The sequence below is a fragment of the Anopheles maculipalpis genome, chromosome X (genome assembly GCF_943734695.1).
Source record: "Anopheles maculipalpis chromosome X, idAnoMacuDA_375_x, whole genome shotgun sequence".
In the NCBI taxonomy this organism is placed as follows: Eukaryota; Metazoa; Arthropoda; class Insecta; order Diptera; family Culicidae; genus Anopheles; species Anopheles maculipalpis.
Genome location: NC_064870.1, coordinates 751,689 through 775,195, shown reverse-complemented (window position 1 = coordinate 775,195; position 23,507 = coordinate 751,689). Strand labels below are relative to the sequence as shown.

General features: G+C 46.8%; 6 protein-coding genes across 7 annotated transcripts in view; all 6 read right to left on the bottom strand.

Annotated features, from left to right (window-relative positions):
* The window catches only part of LOC126568561 (TOX high mobility group box family member 3-like), a 329,113-nt gene that overhangs the window by 154,245 nt on the left and 151,361 nt on the right, over positions 1–23,507 (bottom strand). For both annotated transcript variants that reach the window (XM_050225068.1, XM_050225061.1), the window contains exons 7-11: positions 22,838–22,918; positions 22,369–22,758; positions 18,617–18,898; positions 14,000–14,571; positions 13,773–13,886 (exon numbers count right to left, since the gene is read on the bottom strand). In XM_050225068.1, the coding sequence (XP_050081025.1) occupies positions 13,781–13,886; positions 14,000–14,571; positions 18,617–18,898; positions 22,369–22,758; positions 22,838–22,918 (1,431 nt within the window). In that variant the 3' untranslated portion in view covers positions 13,773–13,780. The remainder of the gene's footprint in view (positions 1–13,772; positions 13,887–13,999; positions 14,572–18,616; positions 18,899–22,368; positions 22,759–22,837; positions 22,919–23,507) is intronic.
* LOC126568055 (uncharacterized) overlaps positions 1–23,507 on the bottom strand; it is a 48,209-nt gene that overhangs the window by 9,947 nt on the left and 14,755 nt on the right. The gene's annotated exons all lie outside the window — the stretch shown is intronic.
* Positions 1,159–3,157, bottom strand: LOC126559329 (calaxin-like). Its single transcript, XM_050215477.1, has 3 exons — positions 2,814–3,157; positions 1,436–1,916; positions 1,159–1,368 (listed from the first exon to the last, which is right to left on the bottom strand). The coding sequence occupies exons 1-3, from the start codon at positions 3,155–3,157 to the stop codon at positions 1,249–1,251; spliced, it is 945 nt and encodes a 314-aa protein (XP_050071434.1). The 3' UTR covers positions 1,159–1,248.
* On the bottom strand, positions 5,296–5,801 carry LOC126561293 (general odorant-binding protein 99a-like). The gene is made up of 2 exons (XM_050217335.1): positions 5,760–5,801; positions 5,296–5,676 (listed from the first exon to the last, which is right to left on the bottom strand). Exons 1-2 carry the CDS (start codon positions 5,799–5,801, stop codon positions 5,299–5,301), a joined length of 420 nt encoding a protein of 139 aa, XP_050073292.1. The 3' UTR covers positions 5,296–5,298.
* On the bottom strand, positions 6,609–7,216 carry LOC126561037 (general odorant-binding protein 99b-like). Its single transcript, XM_050216989.1, is given in 3 exon segments — positions 6,609–6,995; positions 7,074–7,123; positions 7,126–7,216. Coding segments are annotated over 3 exon segments (528 nt in total).
* Positions 8,711–11,039, bottom strand: LOC126556181 (head-specific guanylate cyclase). Its single transcript, XM_050211407.1, has 5 exons — positions 10,872–11,039; positions 10,705–10,778; positions 10,547–10,629; positions 9,160–10,484; positions 8,711–9,091 (listed from the first exon to the last, which is right to left on the bottom strand). The coding sequence occupies exons 1-5, from the start codon at positions 11,037–11,039 to the stop codon at positions 8,711–8,713; spliced, it is 2,031 nt and encodes a 676-aa protein (XP_050067364.1).

Sequence of the window (23,507 nt, the reverse complement as noted above, 5' to 3'; positions counted from 1 at the left end):
AGGTCCAAATTCGTCGACAAATCGTTACCATAAAAAGCAAAGTAAACCCACAATTAGTGACGGTGCTTGTTAGAGATTAATAGAGGCGCAGGTGTGTATGGGAGTGTGAGTGTTTGTGAGCAGGTGCGTGTGTATGAGAGACGAAATAGCACAGAGCAGCTATGAGCAAGCCAACCGTCAATTATAGTGCCACATAGCACACAGTAGTAGCTAGTGGTTTGGGCAGGTTTTTAGGAACATTATTGGAGCTCGACTGCTAGCTGGAGATAAACGACAGCCATGAGATGTGTGTGAGGCTTCTGAAACCTGTACGTTATCAGGCAACTGTGGTCACATTAATAGACCTTCGGTGAAGTCGTCGGATACACTCTGTGTGAGATGGTGATAGATGACTATTTACAAAGAGATATGATCCACCGCCTGTACCGCTCAGAATAGCCAAAATGGTATCAGATCTGTTGGCGCTCGGCTAACGCGAATGCTTAAGCAATATTTACAGAAGGCGCATTGAGAAATCAATCATCATGCAAGCGTTAAGGGTCCTTTCTTCAACAAAAAATATTTAAAAAAAAAACTAACCGAACTTCGCCATTAAAACTTGCACACGTGCACACATATGTACAGAGAGTAAGTACAGCAACAAGTCAAACATTGCGAAACCGCGTGAGCGTGTCAAACTGCAACTTCACAGAACATAACCGAACAAGTAAAGAAACCCCGATCGCCTCGATTTCGCCATCGAGTGACGTTTTTTATGCCCTCCGGACGCACACCTAACAAGGGCGTAGAAGGAAATGTCTTTCCACGCATTTTATAGCATCGTGAACACGGTAATGATTGCAACACTGGTGAAAGGAGGGAAACTAACGGCTAGCGAGCAAAGCAGGGCGGTAACGCAAACACATTCACATGCTAAAAAGGGAAAAGTTTTGGAATAGGAACCCAAAAAGTTGGTCGATACTTTGCAAACAAGAGGCTTGCCGATATGGCAGGAGGCAACGATTAGGCAGGGTTTAGGTTTGCTCTTGCAGAAGCTTTGCTTTTACCTCGATCCTGGTGGATGGGGTTACCCCTGTGTGTGTTTAGTTTTTGTTTGTTTTGTTTTTTTTTTCGTTCTAGACCCCTCTCTTTTGGTCTAATAGCTATAAAGAGCCAAGAATCCTGGCGCTCAAGGATATTGGTTGGAGCTAATGGTTGGAAGGAAGAGAAATGTATGGTGAGGTCGAAGAATAATAAGGAGGTTAACATTTACGCTTGCAGTGTTGATAGGAAGGACATTGTTGCGCGATCCGATGGCAGACATTGGCCGAACGCTTCCAGCAGCAGCGGTTCCTCAGCGATCGCCTCCTGGTAGTCCTGGAACGAGATCTGACACGCAAGCAAAACCCCCTCACTCGTCTCTGGTCTGTGCAAGCTGCCGAGCATTTTGCCTTACCTTGCCATCCTTGTCCATGTCCAGCTTGCGCAGCGCAATCTCCACCAGATCCTTGACGCCCTCGTCCGGATCTTCGTCCTGCGGCTGCTTGATAAGGCAGTTGCGCAGCAGTGCAAACATTTCGTCCTTCGTGATGAACCCGTCACTGTTCAGATCGTACACGCGAAAGCAGAACGCAGTCTTCTCCGCCTGCGAACCCTTCAGAAAGGTGGACAATCCCATCAGCCAACCCTCGAGCCGTATCGGCAAACCTTCGTAGCCCTTCTCCCAGGCGCAAAAGATGCGCTCCATCAGCGTTTCCTCCGTCACGATGTCGAACGTACTGTGCAGCAGCTCGCGAAACACTGACCGGTCGATACCGTCCATGGAGGAGCCGGCCTTGGCGATCACGCCCGGATTGCTTGCGGCGAGTGCCTTCGAGTTCATGCTCGCGTTGGCGACCAGCTTACGATAGATTTTGCACAGCGCCTCTACCTCCACTCTGAAATTGAAACGGAAGTTAGGTGTACCATAAGCCGCCATTAGGCATCAACCGACGCATGGTTGACTTCAATAACCTTTTCCAAAAATACGGGAGCTTTATAGTTCAATTTCCCAACAGTTTTCTAGCAAGCGTCGCAATGATAGAACAAATTAGGCTTACACGACATCCACAAAATCGTTTGTTCTCCTCTGACGGGAGTAGAGGAATCGAGCCGCGATACCGTGAAACCGAAATACACGAAACACACGCTGTCCCCACAAACAAAAGGGCCCAGCATGTGTATTATTGTTTGCATGTCAGAAATCGGTCGGCGATAAAAAGGACATCGATGTTGTATCGAATCATAAATGATAAACAAATCAATAACGAAGAAATTTATGCATTTTTGCCCGTCCCGTTTCGCTCCCACGTTTTTTGGGGAGCGGTGAGCCGTGTAGAAACATACGTTTAGACGACCTGACGATGAGCGTGGTACACCTGAAATCATGCTAAACATATCGTACGTTTCGGACCTGCTCAGTAAATCATGCCACACCAACCAAGCACCTGCTCTAGCGGTTTGGTGAAATTGGTTTGGACAAATAATGGATTTTGTCCGACATAACGACTCTACAACTCCGGAAGTTGCTTGCTTCGAGTGGAACAATTAACGCTCTAGCATCAAACAATACTCAATCGCATGATTCAACCGTCATAAGGAAGTGAATATCTGAACACGTTAGCCTTAGGGAAACGCGGCTAAACACAACCTAAACTAAAAAAAACCCCGGCCTGGAGGAATCGTTATAGGACTTCTCGAGGCTTTTACACTCTGGATCTCCCTTTTCTTCGCTCCAACTCTCGAGTGAAACCGTCCAGCACACTAACGAATTCCGCGCAACAGCACCCACTTACTTGGAAAAATGTGTCCGACGCTTGTACATCTCCAGCATCTTCGGGTTCAGCTTGCCGTTCAGCTCGTCCATTCTGGCCAGTATACGCCGGTTGTCGCGCGAGATCGCCGTGCGTGCGGTGCCCGCGTTCTGATCCTTCGAGTGCGTATCAGCGCGCGGCTGCTGAGCACTACTGTTCGGACCGTTCCCGGCCTGATCTCTCGACTGGGCCGAGGCTCGCCTGCCACTGGCCAGAAAGATGGAAACGCTTTTCATTATCATTGCCCCACCCTTGGTGTTGCTATTGAGCGCGGCCACCAAGGACCTGCCCGTCCCGCCACCCTCCTTTGGCTGCTTTCTGCTCATCGTTTCCAGGCGTCCTTTCTTCGGGTCGTTGTTGTTGCTGTTGTGGCGCCCTTTTTTTTTTGGGTGGGTGGGTTGGTGGGTGGGGGTGGGTTGGTTCGTTTGTTCGGAAGCGTTCGGGTTTTGGACTGCGAGTTAGCAACCGATGCTTTGGATTGCGTGTTTGTGTGTGTGTGTGCGCCTGTGTAAGTTTAGCTGTTGTTTATGGCCAACGGTCGGAGTTTGTGTTTTGTAGTTCGAGCTGGAGTGTCTTTTTGAGTTTTCCAACGGGCCCCAAAAGTTGTGCCACGTGGTTGCCCCGTTGTGCCTCTGCAACATGTAGCGAAATATTGGAAAATGTTTGCTGTAATTTATTCTACATTTAATAGCTATTTGAAGTCGACAGCTACTGTCTGTCGCGACTGACTATATCAGTGGGGGTTTGTGAGTGCTCCAGGAACTTCAGGAGTTCCTGAAGCTGATCCTGTAAGTGTATTTTCTTTTCTACTCATCTACTAATATCTTCCAACAACTTAACTTCACAGCTAGGACCTCTCAATAATTACAAAGACAGTAAGAGTACGCAGGACTCACTATGCAGCTAAAGCTCTTATCAATCCAAGCGAACAGACCACCTGTTATCGTAGGGCCAAACAAGAAGAAGCATGGGTCTGGGCCTGGGATAAGGTAAAATCCAATGAGGAAATGTCTTGTAAAGTTTTTAATAAGTCAAATCATACTAGGCTATTAATGAAATTTCGGGACGAAAAAGAGCACGCGAAGCTCAGGGATAGGTTACAATTGGCAACGTGCCCAGTACACGTGCAAACAACATCAGCGAAACCCATACTCCCAAAAGTGAATCACCGAATTGGGTGTCAATCAATACCGGAACGTCAACAGTGTTGAAAGGCTCCCACCTCCCCGCAACACCGATAGAACCTGTCCCGTTGATAAGATCACACTCTGCCTAGTCTTTACCTTTACCTTCTGACAAGGCAGGCCACAGGGAGGGTGTTATTGGCAGCCTGGGCACGTCAAACTTTTCAGGCAACTTTAAACGTTTCCCTTGCACACCCGCTTATCACAGGCAGGTGATCGACATTTGCCCAAAACAGTAAGGCTGCTCCCGCTACCTTCCACACCCTTGTTGCTGAGCGAACCAGCGAGGGCAAACAGTCAGCCAAGAACAGCAATCAAAATTTTTCAATCCTTGGCCCAGTGCAAAACTTGCCATGGCAGTCTAATTTGCATATCTGCTCGGTTTGGGGAGTAGGAAAAGCAAAACAAAAACCACACTATCAAGCGAAAGGGCCCGCTCGGTAGGTCCCGGTCCCTCACGGATTGGTCGACGGTTCTGTGCTGGCGAAGGGTGTTGTAGGAACAGTTTTACGCCACATAATTGTCGCTAGTCACCCAGTGTCATCGGTGAATAGCACAATCGTAGCCAGCAAGTCATCAGGGCACACGGGGGGATTTTTCGGCACAGGGAACAACAAGGAACAAAACTGGAACTCACACAGCGTATCCGCGTTTCTTCGTACACTCTCTAGACCGCCGGCGGTGGTACGCGGACGCACGGACGGACTTATAACGGACTTTTGCACGAATTCATGTTGCCCATTAATTGGCAACAACACTGGCAAAACTCACCGTGACCGTATCCCCGGAGAGATTGATTTTTTCTTTGTTGATTATGGTTGGGACTATTGCGTTTCTTTGTTATTGTTGTTGATGTTTTGGGGGGGGGGGGGGCGGTCCCTGAGCGCTTTATTCGCGGTACGTCCTACAAACGGGCACCACAGAGGACACACTCCGGTTCGGTTGTTTATTGCTGTTGCTATGGAGATATATGTACGCGCCGAGTTGCTCTACCACGGCCCAGAAACCATGACACAGCACATGATGGACCTATGCAGAAGGCCTCGTAGTTTTTTTTTTTTTGGGAGGTTCCAAGATTGCATTTGTTTTTTCACCACGACAAACAGAATCTTCCGCGATCCGTTTGCAAGTGCAAATGTCAGTGACTTGCAGGGAAGTATATCTCGGTAAAGTCTCGCACAGGTTGATAGTAGAAAGCGGGCGCGGGAAGTTTGCATTTGCTTAAAAGATCACTTTATTCCAATCCGAATTCACCATTACCACCAACGTTGCTGCCAGATCGCTCAGTCCTTCTTGACGCTCGCCTTGATGAGCGACAGGTTGTTCTTCTGGAAGCACTGGAAGCCCCGGAACGCCCAGTGGCACACGTTGCCGTCGGTGTTGGTGCCGGCACACTTGACAATCTCGGCGCGCACCTCATCGGTGTCCCGGCCGTGGGCCAGCTGCACCACCAGGTTGTCAACGATCGGGCCGTTGGTGTCGTCGAACAGCTGCATCTTGTTGAAGATGCACTTGATGTAGCACTGCGTGGTGTCATCCTCCGGGAAGTTCCACGACTTGTACTTCTCCACCAGCTCGTCCGACACGCCAAGCGACTGGACGCACTCGGCACGATACTTCAGCAGATCTTCACGCGTCTGCACCACAAACTCAGCGCTCACCTGTGTGATGAAAAAAAAAAACAAACCTCCAGATAGGGTCCTTTAGCTTCCCAAGCTCACCTAGCATGCCGACGATTACTTACCACGGCACCGAGGGCTAGAACTGCTACCACAAACTTCAGCATTTTCTACACGCTGGGCAGGTAAAAGAGGTCTTGTGGCACCAAGAAGTGAAGCTGCACTGCACTACCTTACGGCGATGGGCAAGAACACGGACTGATGGTTGCGCTTGGCCGGTCGCTCGGCTTTTATAAGTCGTCGCACGCACACACGCCTTCCAAACGATCATCCCAGACAATCAGCTTCCCACCACACGGTGTGCGAGGGATTGATTTGCTCCACTTATTTACTTGATAGCCCACGGCGTTCGAACGACAACGGCGATGCCACTCGTTGTACATTGACCCTCACCATTGGTGGACGCTTTATCCACCCCCCCCCCCCGCCCCTCTCCAGGGGCCCTTGGCCGTACTTATGCACACTGATTCTGATTGTTGAGGCGTCGAGTGAAAACATTTCATTTGATTATTGTCCCAGACCCGCACGGCACGCAGTAGTAAATTGATGAACCCCCCCTCACACCCGGGATCGTGCCAGGAAGCGAACGCAACGCGCCTTCGCCGTGTGATAAGTAAGAAATCTTCCGGGGACCGGCTGATCAGCTGATCATGCCCGATCATGCCCGTATGCAGACGGTTGAGAATGGAATCTTTTGACATGGTCGCCGCTTCTATAATGCCCGCTGGCAACTGATAGCAGTCGAAACATCAGCAGCGTCGGGTTCGGGGAGATAATAAATCGAAAGGAAGCAGGTTGTCAACATGACCCCTCCCAGGGGCAGTTTATTTACTTAACGCTGTAATTACAAAAAGGGAAGATTTTTTGGGTAGGAAAAACTAAAGCATTTGCAACAGCACGCCACGCAGGAAGTATCAAAATAAGTCATACTCGGTGCTCTGAATGCAGGCGAAGAACGTGTACGCCCGCAGACACCCGTCATGGGTGGCGTTCGTTTCCTGCAGGCATCGGCTCGTTTCGCTCCGGATGTCGTCCGGGTCCTCCACGATCGCGTTACTGTACTGCATCTGGGCGTGCACGTTCGCCGCGTGCAATACATCGCCCTGCTCTATCTCTAGCAGCTGCGACTTGTGCAGGATGCAGCGTATGATGCACCAGCGACTATCGTCGTCGTCCGTGTGAAGCGATACCTGTCGCATGTAGTCGATCAGCGAGCTGCCCCGAACTGCGTACTGCTTTACACACTCGTCCTTATATCGTGTTGCGTCCGCGAATGTCCGCACAACGTACGCACCGTGCGTCTGTAGAAGAGATTAGGAACAGATTAGGTTACGGCTGGGGACAGCATCGGTATCGGAGTGCCGTGATGTTGATCCTACCACAACAAACAAAGAAATCGAAACCAGCAGTGTTTTCATCGCGCTAGACACCGTGGTTCTCCGACCAGGAACGCGCCAAACGTATGCTCGTGGTAAGTCACTGCAGCCCACTGTCTGGTGTAGTCATCAGGAGTTGGGTCCATTTTATATCTGGCGTGAAAGTATCGGTTAAATGTCGATCTGACTGATGAGGGATGAAATGAGCTCAAGGTCTTCTCGGTGTTCGTACGGAGAGCGGAGCCCCCCCGACATAATCGACACAATCGTTTCCGGCTTGTTGGGGCAGAATTATCGTTACTGTCCGTTACTGCTCGTGATACGCTCGGTTCGATTGCGTATACGGGGTTGTGCTGCTAGATTTCTAGAGCTGCGTATTTTGCGTAGTCGTTGGTCCTCGTCGATTAGTCCACATAATTTATTAGTCAAAGAGCAGATGTTTCAGATCCGAAAAGTTCGCCCCAACTACCTGTGTACCTGTGTACGTTGGCTATCTTACCCACCTCAAACGATAATGCTACGTTCTGCGTGCACCACACGCACCCCATAACGCGCGCCCAATCAGTGAGCGTCATGACACAACTGCAAAATGTTTCTTCCGCACCGCGATTGCGACGCTTATCAACTTAACGCAATCCTTACAATTGACCATACGCCGTTTTGCAAGCCATCTGGCGAATAAATTCAATTAATCGTGGAACAAAGCCTGGTGCGAGTTTTCTACCAGTCCGGACTTATCTTTGTCGGCATCCAATGTGGCGCTCGGATGCTTCGAACGGGAAAGTTCGTTCGAGGAACGTTGGTGGACCGATAATAAATCGGTCGCGGCGCACCCTATCGCACTGTTGGACGTACATTGAAGGTCAGGTGAGAGAGGAGATCTCTCTCTCTCTCTCTCTCTCTCGCATTCGACAGGCAATCAGAAAACCTGTACTTGTCAGGATCGAAATGCGAAAATTCGTGCAATAGCTGCACAAGGAACTTATCATAAGGGAGGGCAAAAATGGATTAGACTTCCGACACTCTGAAGAGCATCCTAGACCTTCGCCGTGGTTCGGAAAAAAAAAACATCTTGCCAAATTGTCGGCGATGTATTTCTGGCCTGTATCTGTATCTGGTCGTATTTTATTACTGACAAATACTAAGCGACACAATAAACTACATAGGGTTCGCGTTCGCGGTTCAGTTCACAACAGACCTTAAAACCAAAAACATCTATTCAACGAACGGCACGTGGTGTCCCAGAAGGATAACAATCAAGTGAAACAGTAAACGAAATGTATAAATATTACATCCAATACTGAACTAGCTGAAACCCCGCCGAATATCTTTATTTGGCATATCTGAGTAAGGCGGTCCTAAAGAACTCTTTCTCTCTGACATTGTAATGCACCTCAGGGAAGGTTACAGATGAGCTTATGTATGGATATACCTATAAGAATTCTTTTAGTGGTTGAGTGTTTGGTCGTAGAGAGTTTTTTGGTTTAGTAGGGAGATGATTACTTAGGTATTTGATTGCCGGACAGCGCACTGTGCCCTACGTTTAACATCTACTAACATTAATGCATGCTGCGCGGAGTATGTGTGTGTGTGTGTGTGAGTGTGGAGGCGTTAATCTATCATCTTGTAGCGACTTGACCCTACTGGCCGACCTCGAGCGTGATGGTTTCGGTCGTATCCTGTAGCGTCTGTCGCATCGCTTCCTCGATATGTTCCTGCAGCGGACGATCGTTGCTGAGCGTCGGATGCTTGTAGCCCTCGAGGAAGTAGCACGTCAAACCCTTCGAGTCGGTAAACTCTTTCGGCATGCAGGACGCATCCCGTGCATTTAGCTGAAAGCCAAAGTCCGGATGTTTGACCAACCATTCGCGCGTTGTCGGGCTGATGTTGATCTTGCACGCCTCGCTGCCCGACTCGAACTTGTTCGCAATCGTTACATTGTGGCCGAACAGACAGTACCGTGGCATCTTGCGCCCAACCACCCCAGCCAGCACCGTACCGGTGTGAATACCTATGCGCATCTGTGAAGAACGAAAGTGAAGGTAAAGTTTTTAAAGTTGAAAACAAAAAATGCAGGATTCATCCTCACCTTAATGTGTTGACCGTCGTGCGTGTTGTAGAGCGTGCAGGTTTCGATCATCCGCAGCGCCATCCAGGCGACCTTGTGCGCGTCGTAGATGCTGGCCCGATGCAACCCGCTCGCCACACAGTACGCATCGCCAATCGTCTCCACCTTGTACACGTCGAAGAATCCGCACAGCTCGTCAAAGTGTTTGTACAGATTCTCCAGCATGTTGATGACCATGAACGGGGTCGCCCGCGAGCAGATGCTGGTGAATCCGACGATGTCGCTGAAAAGCATCGTAACCTCCGGGTACGTCTTGGCATCGATCTGCGCACCGAGCCACAACCGTTCCGCAATCTCCGCCGGAAAGATGAGCTGCAGCAAGCTCACGTTCTTCTTGCGCTCCTTGATGACGGCTGCGTTTGCCTCCTCGATCGAGCTCTTCAGCTTGTCCATGCGGCGCCGCAGCCCATCCTGTGCACGGGCCTGCTCCCCGACCAGTATTACCTCGCGCGTCGCATCGTGCAGCGGTATGTCCGAGATGAACAGCCCGTTGCAGGTGAGACCCTCCAGCCCATCGAGGAACGGTGACCCGACAAACAGCAGCGCATTCGACTCCGGACAGAACACCATCTGGCCCTTTATCTCGAGCCCCTTGGCGAAAAAGTCCGGACGTCCCGGTGGTGCCCGCAGCGAAATCATGAAAGGCGTGTTGGTGCGGCGCACGATTTCGCGAAAGTGCAGCTGCAGACCGCGCGGACGCTTGAAGCGAAACACGGTACTGGCACAGAGCCCCGCCGTACCGGCACCCACATGGCCCTTGAACAGTCGGCTGAAAGCCGACCCCATCTGCACCAGCCGCAACTGCTCGTCCATGATGAAGTGCCACGGGAAGGCGTCGCAGAAAAATTGATTGCTCACCTTTAGGTCGCGGGCGTCCCCGGAAACGATATCGGCCGGGCCGCGACGCTCCAGCGTCTCCTCCGCTGGTTCGTCCACGCGCAGCAGGTAGCGATAGCGCGGCGTATCACCCGGCAGCGGTTCCAGCTCAATCTCCGGCTCGCAGTTAAACAGCAGCCGGCTGAGTGCTTGCAGGCAGCCGAGCAGCAGCCAGGCCAGCACCGGACGCTCGGAGGTGAAGATGAGCTCGCCCTCGCCGGCACACACGAACCCAGTGTCCGAGATGTCCTCCTCCTGCAGCTTCAGCACATCGTACACACCGTCCAGCGAGCCGAGAAACTCTTGCAGATCCGAACCGAGGCATTTGAACGCACGCTCGATCACGCCGACGCACGCCGTCTGGATCAACTCCTCGCCGAGGTGCACCAGAATCTCCGACACGGCCGACTCTGTAGAAGGTGGTTTGCATATTCAGTTCCATATTCAAGACGCACTCGCAAGACACACTCACCATCAATCTGCGCCAGATTATCCTGTATATCGGCGAGGTAATCGTAGTGCGGGTAGATAGACAGCTCCGAACGTTCACTTTTCCTGGGGGAGGGGGTTGGACTTGAAAATGAACTAGCCGTGGCTACTCACGGTATCGACCACTAGAAACGGACTTACAGTTTTGACAGACCCGGCCACCTGTTGCTGTATTTACCGATCAGGGAAAGCAGCGCCTCGTGCACATTGTCAATCTAGCAGGCAAAATGAAAAGACACATACACACACACACAAATATGAAATGGCTCCTCATTAACTGTGCATCATTGTTTTGGGCTAACAGTTACCGATGGTGCCGTCAGCAGCTGTATTGCTGCGTTCAGATGGGTGAGCGTAAGCGCATCGCCTGGTATTTCGCTGAGGTCCTCATCCAGGTTCCAGTTGTGCGCTTCGGCAATTGATGGTTGGCGCTGGAACTGTTCGCTCGAAATGTGCTTTGCAAATGGGCACGCCATGGTTGGTGCAGCTGATGAATATTACAGGTTTGATGGCCTGTAGAGGGTTAAGGTATTACAGCGCTTGATGAATGTTGTCAAAGTGATGAAGGTGTAGACTCCGCAAATTGTTGCGAACAGGCGTGTGGGTGTGTGGGTTTTGATTTTGAAGAAAAATATTGATTTTCTGCTGTAGATGTAGGTCCCCGACAACTCAGTTTTTGTACTAGTGCTTTTGGAGCGTTTGTCATTCGCTCCCGAACCGGTTTCGGAATTCTTGACAAATTCAATAAGCACCAGCACTACCTGATGATAAAATAGTGGCGAGGGCTTACATAAAGAAAATCACCAACGATACATAACTCTGGATACTGAGGATTGTCGTTTTTCGCTCCGCATATATGAAGCTTTGCAGAAGCAGTACGCGTGCGCTTGTGTGATAATTTATCGTTTTTTTTTTTGTCCCAAGAAATGTTGAAAGCTAAACTAAGCTTTGAAACTATTTAAGACTGACGCAATGTTTTCCGCAGTTCCGATGAGTCCGCAGTCTCTGATGCAATGCATGCACAACGTCTTATTCGCAACACTTATTGCATGGATCGATTCGGCATTGTAGTAATTGTTGATTGGATGCGGAACACACATCACACTAACCAGCTTACCTGCTTCTTAACAGCTTCGCGCGCTTCACCAAACACCAGGCACCAGCTTGCACCAAGCACTCGGTCACATCTGGATCGACTGTTTATGTTTCCTTGTCGCCGAACTCCTCGGGTGTAGCTTCGGGTTTCGGAGCGAGTTATGCAACGATTTCTAGCGCGCCTGCCCAGCTAAGTACGAAGTACACGGTCGTTTTTATCGAGGACATCCATGGCGTATATTCACGCGAAGTTTTTGTACTCCTCCGAGTACTTTTCTCACTCGTCTTGCTGTAATAGCTTTTCTAGTTTATGATGATTATTAATTCACTAATCGTTTGTGAATGGTTTAGACCTGTCGCTTAAGTGGTGTCACTTTTGAAAATTGCTTTCTCTAACTACTGTCGAACAGGCAAAATGGAAAGAGCAAAAAAGTTCGATGAAGACGTTTAGAAACGATACTGGCTGATATCGCACACTAGAGCCAATCAACAATTGCGCTATGCTCGATAACGGTTTGGAACGTGCAACATTTGAACTACAAATGACTGGGCGCCTCCATCGATTAGTAATTATTTTTAAAATATTTTTTTTTTATCGTGGTGTAAAAAAAGATTATTTAAAATGTTGTTGCGCCAATGTGTTAAGGAGCGTTTGCTCCAAGAGTTTTTATTATTTCCTAAAATATAATATAATAATTATTATTATATTTAACATACCATTTTCCCAAACTTACCTTTTCCAAAAGCTCCTTGTAGAAACCATGAGACAACTTACAAAATAAATGTTTGTTTGTCGTTTTCCTTTCGTTTATTGGTTTCGTACAGTGATGTCGCTTGGTGTGCGTCTTTTTAATGGAATTATAAATTCATACCGATCGGTGCGTTACACATTAGGCGACACGTTTTTAGTGAACATTTACATCAAATGTACGGAACAACTCAACACATCAAACGTACGCACACATATCGTGGCGTTTTGGCTCTTTTTGTATGTTTTAACGACCTGGCTAATGATGTTTGGTTTTCTTGGTTTAGCTTCAAAAATTCGATAATGCTTTAACTTGAATTAATAATTGTTTCGGGTGACTGTAGCATGTTTTCAAAAAATGTAGTCACACGATCCGCTGCCTTAATCTCTCCGAATCGAGAGAGAGAAAGAGAGTGTGAGAAAGTCATGATGAGCTAATGCAAGCTAATTAATGGAATCGATGCGCAAGGCGTTTTCACAACAGACATTCAGAGCTCTTGAAAAATGACCAAATTTGTTAAAACCAAAATGCTGGGATGTGTGAATGCGCAGTTACTTTTGCCGAACGTCTACAACGTATGAGTGGCAGCAACCAACATTAAAACCAACATAGCCAGGTTGAAAAACTCCTAACAAAACCAGTACACATTACGCCAGAAACGATCCCAACCACAACGAGTTTGGGAGGTGTTTTTTCTCATATTTATTTAAATATTTATTTATTTAAACAAGCGCGAATTCATTCGCAACGTAGAAGCCTCAATGTAGAAAATCAAGACTAACGAGCATCGATATATATATATATGACACGATTCATGTAACGTTTGAAAACAATGTTCGACGCTGCGTAGTCAACGTATACCAACTTAAAGTAATACACGGCAGATCCGAGTTGTTTTTTTTTTTCGTTGACCGCATTCATCGACATCTCATGTGTTGTGTCTTCCAGGGATGTCCTCGCGTTTCATGTCTTGTTCCATTCTAAATCGTCTTTCTATTTTGCGTCTCCTGCCTTCTCTCGCTCTTCTTCGCTTACTAGTAACTAGTTAATAATCGTTAAATGGTATTGTGTGCTAGAGCACCCCTCAGTGGTGAAACCAAGTTCGCAGCGAGCCTCTAGCATAGTAGCCGAATTTGTCATCGTTCGATTTTTGTTATTTTTGGAGTGGATATAGCAACGAGGCGGATGCTCATTCGACGAGGGTGCCGGTTTTCATACGACAGGACAGGCATTGTGAGCCATTAGATGGCCAGCATGACCTGGATGCGTCGTTTAGCCAAAGAAGAAGAATTAGCAACAACGGCTAGTTCCTGTCTAGCTTTCCAAACACCCATATAGGCAGAGTCGCCGTCCGTTGTTGGTGGGTAAGGCATCTATTTCACTGACGGCAGTGCCTGCTGTTGTTGTTGCTGCTGCTGCTGCTGCTGCGAAGGACCATTTCCTTGAAGGCAATCTTTTTGAAACAACGCAAAAACAGCGCTACAATTAGAGAACAGTGCGATAATGATTAGTATCATCTCGAGTCGCTCACCCTACTGCAAACAAGTCCTCTCTAGAGTGAGGATTATGTGTCGATTTTTTGTATTACTAACCGACAGTGGGCGACGACACACTCCTGACTGCAGTACTCATCCTCCCAGTCTAGGTTCTCAATCGCAGCATTGGTGCAACCCTGTCGGATACATTTCTGTTGCAATGCCGCTGCTGGTTTCACTATCTGCGTTTTGGACGGACAGGAGCGTTGTAGTGCCTGTGTGTTTGATGATGTTGATGGCTGTTGTTGCAGCTGCTGTTGATGGAGCTGCAGCTGCTGTTGCTGTGGCTGCTGTTGCAGTTGCTGTTGTGGCTGCGGCGTTCCCATCAGATCGTCTACAACTGAGCTCTGTTGGTGATGCAATTGTTGCGTAGGATGGTGCATCATAGGAACGAGCTGCAGGTGTTGTGGATCCTGCTCTTGCTGTTGCGCCTGTATCATATCCTGATGATGGTGTTGTTGTTGTTGTTGTTGTTGCTGTTGGTGATGCAGTTGCTGCTGATGGTGCAGCTGTTGCTCTTGCTGTAAGTGTTGCTGATGCTGCTGCTGAATCTGCTGCTGTTCCTGCAGCAGGTGCTGCTGTTGGAACTGTTGCTGCTGCATCTGCTGTAACTGCTGCTGGTGGGACATCTGAAACGGAGTCGGAACAAAGAGAGAAAAAACAGGACATAAAGCGTGGAGCAAATTGAAACACGTCAGATATCATGCGTCCGCGTCCTTGTCTACACAATATGTCCCTGTGAAATGGATAGCGAAAAGACACTTCTGAGGATATAGTAATGGGGGTGCACCGGTGCTGTATGCGAAGGTTATGTGTGTGCGTGATTGAGGGTAAGTGTACGTGATAGTGTTCCTCACTTAGTAAGTGCACATTTAAGCATGACTGTCGCCGACAGAGGAGGCCTACTCATGTAGGCTAACAGGACATGAACAGCAGTTGCATACCTTTGGCTTGTAAACGGAAATGGGAGCTTATCTTACGATACAGGAGCATGCACTCACACAATGTACACCAATAGGAGAGAGACAATAAAGCAAGTCACATGCGTTCGGGCATTCTTCATCTGCTCGACCGAGAATAAAGTGAGATATAATTATACAACCGATTTCTCAAAAAATTACAGTACTACAAACTGGAACCTGGACGTTACGTCTCTATCACCCTGTGGAAAGAATTTAATTAAATCTTGAAATGCTACTTCTATTCAACTGTGAAGAGTAAAACGTTCGGGACGAATCGGAACTAGTAATGCAGCAAGAAGAATGAACAACCGGAACAGACAGACCGGGCGCTCCACTGCCAGAGAATCGACCGCCAACAACGCTACAAACAAACGACTTCAGTAATGTATTGTACACTATGTATTTCTTCAACATTAAATCCATATGAACAGATATAAAATTTTGCACTGAATCCGCCACTAGAAAAAACAAATAGGATCGTACCGCGATTTACTAAGTAAAAAATGTAAATAGATTCGTTTCGCCCTCTCGGGTCTCGGGTGCCTGGGAGGGAGTATGACTTCCATGTGATCCTCCCACCCTCCTCACCATCAACTTCTCCTCTCTAATCCGCTGCTCAATCTGCAAACTTACACACACTCACCATTCCCTCACACACCTAGCCTACTGTTCACTTTCCCTTCCTGTTTTCCGGCATCATTTCGAGCTTGACTATATTTTTAAAGTAAGCACGCCATCATTTTTTTTTTTGTTTGTTTGTTTGGGTGCACGCTTCATTCATTCATTGCTTCTTCGTTCGGTTTATCGAATAGCGCTTGACATTGTGTGTTTGACTGTTTTCCTAGTAAGGGTCCTGGATTTCTTAAGTGAAATCAACCAAAATTAATTAGCGAGAGCGCGTGTAATGGAGGGTGAGGCTGGTAAAATGATCCTTTGCTTGCTATTCTTCTCAGCTTTTGTCAGTTTGTTTTGTAAAAAAAAGGAAGAATTGTTTTGCACAATTTTCGTGCAAATTTAATCGTTTTTTTTTTGTTCTCTTACTTATCTCTGGAGTATACCATTTAAAATGTGTTTTATTTTAGTATGCATGTGTGTGGGTGTGTGTATGTTTTCGTGTATGAACGGTTTATGTTATGCAAACCCACACTAGGAGGGACAAAGTTCGCCCGATGAGTTAGAATGATGTATAATTCCCTTTACGAACAAATACTAACTACTCACTATAGTGAGAATGGAGACTTCTTCACTATAGTGAATTTGTGTGTTGGGATTTTTTTTATAAGTCGTATGACGGTGCCTTTTTGCTTCACCGAAAATATACACCTTTCGATGTCTATGTATGTGTTCGAATGTGTGTGTGTGTGTGTGTGTATGTATGTATGTATGTGTATATAGTTCTTTTAATATATACATGGACATTTTCTGGTTTGCATCAGCCTAACCAAAGGAACATGGAGGGGGAGGACAGACCGGTTAAGACAAGCGGGCTCAAAGCGTTTTCATCGTTCTTAACATCCCCTTCCGCGTAATCTTAACCCTCCCCCGCGTAAATTGGTTCCTTTTTTTGTTGTTGTTGTTGTTTGTTTCCATCCTGCGTTGCTTGGAAACGATCTAATAGCTATTTTTCGCGTACTGTTTACAATACCTCTTACAAAGTCTTAACTATTTGTTTTTGCAATTGGTTACAATTTAGTTACTGTTAATAGTATTGTGTGCAGGCGCGCGTGTGTGTGTGTGTGTGCTATTTTTCCTGGGTTTTGCATCCTCCTCCACACAACACTGCTGTATCTTCATTTGTCCTGCTGTGTAACGCACGACAAATATGCACATACACACACACACACCCACACACCCACATGCACATACGCATCTTACGCCCCACAAAGCTATGCGCTTCCCTTAAAGAGACCCGGCTGTGCAACACAGCTTTCGGCCATTACTTTTGAAGCGAAACAGCGTAACATAGAGTCCGAACCACTTCGTTTTGTGTCCCCTCATCCAACTAATTCTCCTCGTTCGTACCGGTGTACTCCTTTTCTCTACTACCATACAGCTTCTTCAAAAAGGGACAAATGGATGAAGCTAGAGGGGGATCGATAAGTCACAAAGTATTTCTTCTGATTTTTTTTTTAATCCTTGCTAAACTGCACACTCGCAAAACATTTTCTATGACTTGCCGGTAGACTTCGTAGCGAAGTTTTGCGCACACCCAGCGATCCAGGAGTCTGACTCTGTCGGTTGTTAATCCGCCGGTACATCTTTTATCTGCTTTCTATTTACATCTTGTGGTGCTGCTTCCTCAATTAACACAAGCAGCTACAACATACTGCCTGCTAACTTATTTTTCTGTGACCATTGGGCCATTTATATTTATATATGTATATGCATATGCTTATGCTCATGTGCTCATGTCGTAGACTGATGAAATTAAAATTTACTCATACATGGTTTTCTTTTTCTTGCCTATCCATCTCCTCATTCGTTCCACAAACTCTATCAAATATAGTCAACTTAAAATATAGAAGGGGGAGTGCTAATGTTATTAAAAGAAGAAAAAAAACATTTAACTAAACAATCTACGAATAACACATATACATAGCGACCATATACGCGGGGAAGGAGGCTGAATGTACATTCATTATACATTTTATGAAGTTGTATGTTGCTCTTGATGTATTATCGTTAATTTTAGTTTGGCTGTAATGCACGACAGCAGTACGATCTTTTTCTTCTGTTGTTATGTTATTATTTAGCGTGTATTAATGTATAAACTCTTCCTAACGTGTTCCGTTTCCTTCCACTAACATTTCTATCCTTCCTGTTAATTCGTTCCTATTCTCTTTAGTACGGTTCCCTAGCGTTCGGGGTGCGATTTTTGTTAACGGGAATATGTCGCAACTCTATGGGACGCTGTTCGGCTCCGAATATCAATCTGGGCAGCATCAGTGCCATATGTGCCCTAAAATATGTTGAAGCTTAATGGAAAGTGCTGCAATGGTAAGCAAAAGAATACTTGGTTGGGTTATTTATCACCACACAGAAGCAAGAGCACCGACTTAATCACATGTCGTCTGCCCGTGAGGGAAGTTAATGTTAGCTAGTAGTGGTAGGCGGTAGAACGGAAATGGCAAATAATTCAAAGCAAGTGTGAGCAAACTGAGGAAAACACAATCAAATCAGGCAGAACAAGCTAACACAAAACCGCAACAAAGGAAGGTTCGATAGTGCAGCGAAGATGGGAACGTGTGAACTAGACATGGGTAAAACGATTCCTTTAAAAGACGTGCGGAAGAGACGTTTTAATCTTAAATTTAGTGTTGCGGAACTCGTTCACTCTCTCGGTGAAGATTGAAACGAATCGGAACGGTTCAGAGACTCTGTTTGCCCATGCCTAGTTGTGAACCGTGCGTGTGTGTAGGATGGGCGATGAGTTGTGATGAATTGAGTTTTTATATTATTGCACTTCATTAGAGCACTTGCATTTGCAATTAGCAAGGTCCAAGGTCAACAAAACTGAGTGTTACTAAAAACCATGATTGTATAAAATTTAGATATAATAGAAAGAAAAAAACGAAACCCCAACTGAAACAGCCAAAAAGCAAATGATAAACAAGTGAACCCGAGAAGGGATCAGCATTTGCACGGGAAGTATGGGGCGGGAGATTTGGATGGAACACACGCGCTAGACGCTACATCCGGACCAGAAACTAACCTGCTGGTTCATGTAGTGTGGCTGACCGGCCATCGGCAGGTTCATCATCGATGGGTGCTGCTGCTGAGCCATGCTCATGTGCGGCTGTTGCGGCTGCTGATGCTGCTGTTGATGCGATAGTATCTGCTGCTGCTGCTGCTGCTGCTGTTGCTGCTGCTGCTGCTGTTGCTGCTGTTGCGAGTTCATCTGTATCATGGGCCCGTGGATGTGCGATGCGGCGTTTTGGTGTTGCTGCTGACCGGTGTGTAGATTCTGATGCGAATGCGACATTTGCATCATCGCCTGCGTAGGGGTAAGAGGATAACGAAGTAGTAATATCAATGCTAGGAAGCAATAACATACCTTATTACAATCAGACAATGGGAAGGAGTAGGTTTTGTTGATCGATGCAATGGATAGTGAAATATTTTTGTTGATAGTTGGATCGATTGTTTATGTTTATGTGAATGTCACCCCAACCTCCGAAATTCTATTGTTCTATCAAAAAATTCAAACACGGCAGCGAGATTTCCCCTGTGCAGATGCGAATTATTTCCCCGTACGCCATCTCGCCATGCAAACTGTCACAATGACAGCGCTCGCCCGGGTGATGTAGCTAAATGACATTTGGCCGCTTGATGCGTCATCGAAGCAGGCGTTGCATGCATCAACCGGTTTCGACAAAAATGCATCCAAACACAAGCCCACTCACACGCACTCACACACATAGACCCGCTTTGCTTTGTTCCATATTTACCGCGGCACACAACCAACGAACCAAACACATCCAAACAAAGAAAAAAGTTACAGACACTCATGTAACATTACAATCAATAATTTTTTGCGCTTCCCGGCGTTACCCAAAACGACGGTATGTGTCCTATTACGATAGTCACTTTAATAAAATTAACACACGCAAATCAACATGCAACCGGGCACGACGACTTCCCCTCGGAATGTCACGCTCTCAGAAATGAAAAAGCCTGGCAAACAGGGAAAGAATCTTCTATGTCCCCAGCTACCCGCACTCACCCGCAAACACGATGCACAAAGAAACTTTCACGACATTCACGCGAATACCGGGCGGGGTTGGCAAAACGTGACGTTCACGGACGCCCACAGCAACACACAGCGGTAAAAGCCTCAAAAGAAAACTGCGCCCAACACGCGCAACACGCGGAAAACAAGCCTCACAAAAGACGGACCGCGTTCTTACTGAGGCACGGCCACGACATTTCTGACTCGGCTCGGTTAGGCTCGTATACCGAACAGGCTCACCAACACACAACCACCCGAACACAGTGTACGGGAAAAAAAAGTGCGTTTTGTGCGTCGAGGGAGAACAGAAAAAAAACCTACCATCAACATACCTATACCACCATAACTTTTATGATCGACCTCACAATACGTGTACGTGAGACAACCCAGTTAACTGCACTGGCGCCACACATACTACCACACACGACCATTATGTATTGCATAGCTTTGGCTTATTCGCGGTCTCTCTCTCTCTCTCTCTCTCTCTCTCTCTCTCTCTCGCTCTCTCTCATTGAAGGTCTTTTCTATATAGAGGAGAGATGGTAATTTTATATCATGTGCTCGAAAATTAAATGGAAACTTCATTTAAAGACAAACTTACACAAACAAGTATTATATAGTTTGGCTCGAGGAAGGGGAGGGTGGGAGGAGGAAGGCGAGGTGGGATAGGTGGATGGATGGAGGGTGCAGGGGCGCAACAGGGAAGTGGTGGTGTACGGGGAAGGGTAAAGGCATCCACAAACAACATTTTCAATTTTACTTCCATTTTCAACCTTCAAGCACGCCGTTTCCTTCTCACCCCCTTACCCTTTTACTATTCCACCCCTTTGTCCCTTTCGAGCTCTCTCTCTCTCTCTCTCTCTCTCGCTCTCTCTCTCATTCTCTCACTCGTTAACGGATCGCGCTCTCTCGCTCTCTCGTACCCTGCTGGCCCTTCACGTGCGCAGAGCTCTGTGTTTTGCTTTTGCTGATATAATGCCATTCCGGGGAGATCTCTTCCATTACCATCAAAGAATGTATTTTGATTTATTTAATCTGCTGTTTTATTACTATTTGAATTCATTGGGTAATTCTAAAATATTACGTTTTTGATGCCATGTGGCATCGTGCAGCACGGGTGGGCAACAAACATGGTTGCGGAGCGCACCACACTACGGAAGACATTCATTGCCCTTGCCTTACGTTTGTTACTTCGACAGCATTACTTGCTGCTGCTGCTGATATACTTGGCTTCTCTACTAAACAAAACTATCCTCATGCAAGCATTTTACGGTGAAAAGCAATTGTTACGCCTCTTATCTTCTGTTGGCATTGCAAAGAAAACTTTCCCACGTCGTAATATCCGGCCGTAATAAATGGAAGATAAGAAAATATGCTGGAGTTGAGGACTTAAAGATCAGAACCATCATACAGCTCACTGGTTAACGTTGAACCAACATTTAGAGCATGATTATTTGACACTGGCAGTTTAGAGTATTAGAAATCTCACGACTCGCAGATTCCGGAAGAGTCTTGCTGTTGGAAAACAAGTTGAATTTTCATAAGAGAATCCTTCGAAATTTCCTCCTGCATCACTGTGCATTGGTAGAAAAATATAAATAGATATCGTCTCATCATCGTCATCAACAATACGCTCATATGTTTTATTCAGATATTGACTTACAGTGATCTGTAACAATATAGCAGCAGGCGAGTCAAAACCAAGCTTCGATATTTGGACGCTGCGAAGTTACACATAACAAACGCAGAGAATCATGCGACAATCGCTTTTTAAAAGGTCCTGCCCACAGGTAGGTCCTCAAGCAGGCGCCTCAGAAGGGTTAAATCCACCTTTGTCTCTGAGCATTCGCAGTCATTAGTCGCGAATCGCGACTCTATCAGCACTATCCGTTCCAATCATTCACTCAACACCCTAAATGCAGCACCCAATAAACAAACCCCCGCTTACATACATGCTGCGAGGACATAGGAAGCAACAAAACTATTGATTTTGTTTCCTTCTGCTTTTGAATGATCACTCTCTTGCTCTCTCCTTCTTTCTCTCGCTCTTTGTGTCATGACACAACGAGCATCGAAGTAATCATTAATCATCTGTCAGCGCGGGAGCCATAACTGGACACCTTCACTGTCGAAACAGAAGTATGCGTAGGTCTCTAGCAACAAAATAGATTCCCACATTGCCAAGAAGATCAGTTTGTTACACCCTTTGCAAATTCTGTGCTGTACGAGAAATCCTCCAGAGCCCTAGCGACTAGACTCCCGGACAAGATGTGTTATTGATCATACACTCTTGTGTGATTAACAACTGGCGTCACAGATAGGCGTACCGAAGTTGGATATCGCCAAGACAGTTGTTACAGTTCAAGAATTGGAGGACACTCTGCAGGCATGGTCCCAACATGTACTGGGTTCGTTTTTGCTTGGGTACCTCCCTGCTTCAAGGTACCGAAGTTCAAAGAGACCGAATGTAACCGAGCTAACAAGGAAGTAGAGAGCTTCCTACAGATTTCTCGGTTTCGGAAAGTGTGGCCAAGAAAAATCAATACATACTCTACGTATTCGAAACAACAACAAAATCCATCCTGAAAGCAAATGTCTGGGAAGATAGTTTCGCAGCCCTTCACAGATGTTGAAGCACATGCTTTGCATGTCCAACAAAACCGTAAGAGGATGAAGGAGGAGAGAGTCCTTGCCCGAAGGCAGTTTTGCAGGGGGAAAAAAACAAACAAACGTACCTGCTGGGATGGCTTGTACGACGATGCGTACGATGGTGCATAATTTGAGTGTTGCTGCTGCTGCTGCTGCTGCTGTTGAGCCTGTTGCAGCCCTTGCATGTGCTGAAGATGGCCGGAGGCTTGCGCGGGTCCATTCTGGGGCGAATGCTTCGAGTGGTTCACCAGATGATTGTTCTGCTGTTGATGTGGATGCTGCTGCTGATGGGGATGCTGCTGTTGCGGATGTTGTTGCTGTTGTGGCTGCAGTTGATGCTGCTGCTGCTGGGGTGGCGGTTGGGGCTGCTGATGGTGATGCTGCTGTGGTTGCTGATTCTGCTGCAGCGTTGCTTGTGGCGGCGGGGAGTAGATTGATTGTTGTGGTGATTGTTGTTGCTGTTCCCCTTCAGTGCCCTGCGTACGTGTGGGTGGGTGCGTAAGTAAGGTTAGGAAAGTTTTGGTTTACCCGAAGCGTTCGCCGAAATCGCCATACCTTTGATACTAAACTCGCCCGATAGGCGGCGAGCGCCTTCAGATAGTCTTTCTTAGCAGCTTCCGTTTTCTTCTTATACACCTGCAAAATGAGAAGTGAAACAAAGGAGCAGGTTAGCGGAAGGGAATGTCTTTGAGAAAGAAAGCAACAAAAAAAAACCCCCCATCAAAGTCGATCACAAAACCCTCGCTGCTAAGTCGGTGTCCTAAGAGATGCGTTAGGATTCGTATACAACCAAACAAGAGGAATGAATTGATGAGATTAATCGTAGTCGTAGATTATTGCAATACGTTTCAAAAACAAAGAAAAAATGGCAGTTATAGAAAAAAAAACATCGAAAAGGACATACAGCATGAGGAGAGGGGGGATGAACACACAAAACCAAACATCGAAGAAACCGTGAGACAGAAGTTGGCAACAGAAATGAAACTGAAACGCGCGTACAACAAAAATGATGAGGAAGTAAAAGAGTGATTCTCATCTTGAAAATTAAATTGAAAAACTTTGCAAATGTTTCCACCACTCTATCCCCGCTTCGACCCCGTCCCGCCAGCCGAACCCATCCACACAGATTAAATGATGAGGTTTCTCGCTTACACTGTCCCAACTTTCTCGCTCGCTTTATCGCACCGTCCCCACTATCGCTTTATCTTGTCGTTGGTGTCTTATT

Excerpts from the sequence above, each read along its gene's own strand:
- LOC126561293 (XM_050217335.1), bottom strand. The coding sequence starts at position 5,801 with ATGCTGAAGTTTGTGGTAGCAGTTCTAGCCCTCGGTGCCGTG. Across the intron at positions 5,677-5,759 it reads TTCTAGCCCTCGGTGCCGTG|GTGAGCGCTGAGTTTGTGGT; the intron begins GTAAGTAATCGT and ends TTCATCACACAG.
- LOC126556181 (XM_050211407.1), bottom strand. The coding sequence starts at position 11,039 with ATGGCGTGCCCATTTGCAAAGCACATTTCGAGCGAACAGTTCCAGCGC. Across the intron at positions 10,630-10,704 it reads TGGCCGGGTCTGTCAAAACT|GAAAAGTGAACGTTCGGAGC; the intron begins GTAAGTCCGTTT and ends CCCCTCCCCCAG. Across the intron at positions 10,485-10,546 it reads TAATCTGGCGCAGATTGATG|AGTCGGCCGTGTCGGAGATT; the intron begins GTGAGTGTGTCT and ends CACCTTCTACAG.
- LOC126559329 (XM_050215477.1), bottom strand. The coding sequence starts at position 3,157 with ATGAGCAGAAAGCAGCCAAAGGAGGGTGGCGGGACGGGCAGGTCCTTG. Across the intron at positions 1,917-2,813 it reads CGTCGGACACATTTTTCCAA|AGTGGAGGTAGAGGCGCTGT; the intron begins GTAAGTGGGTGC and ends TTTCAATTTCAG. Across the intron at positions 1,369-1,435 it reads ACATGGACAAGGATGGCAAG|ATCTCGTTCCAGGACTACCA; the intron begins GTAAGGCAAAAT and ends CTTGCGTGTCAG.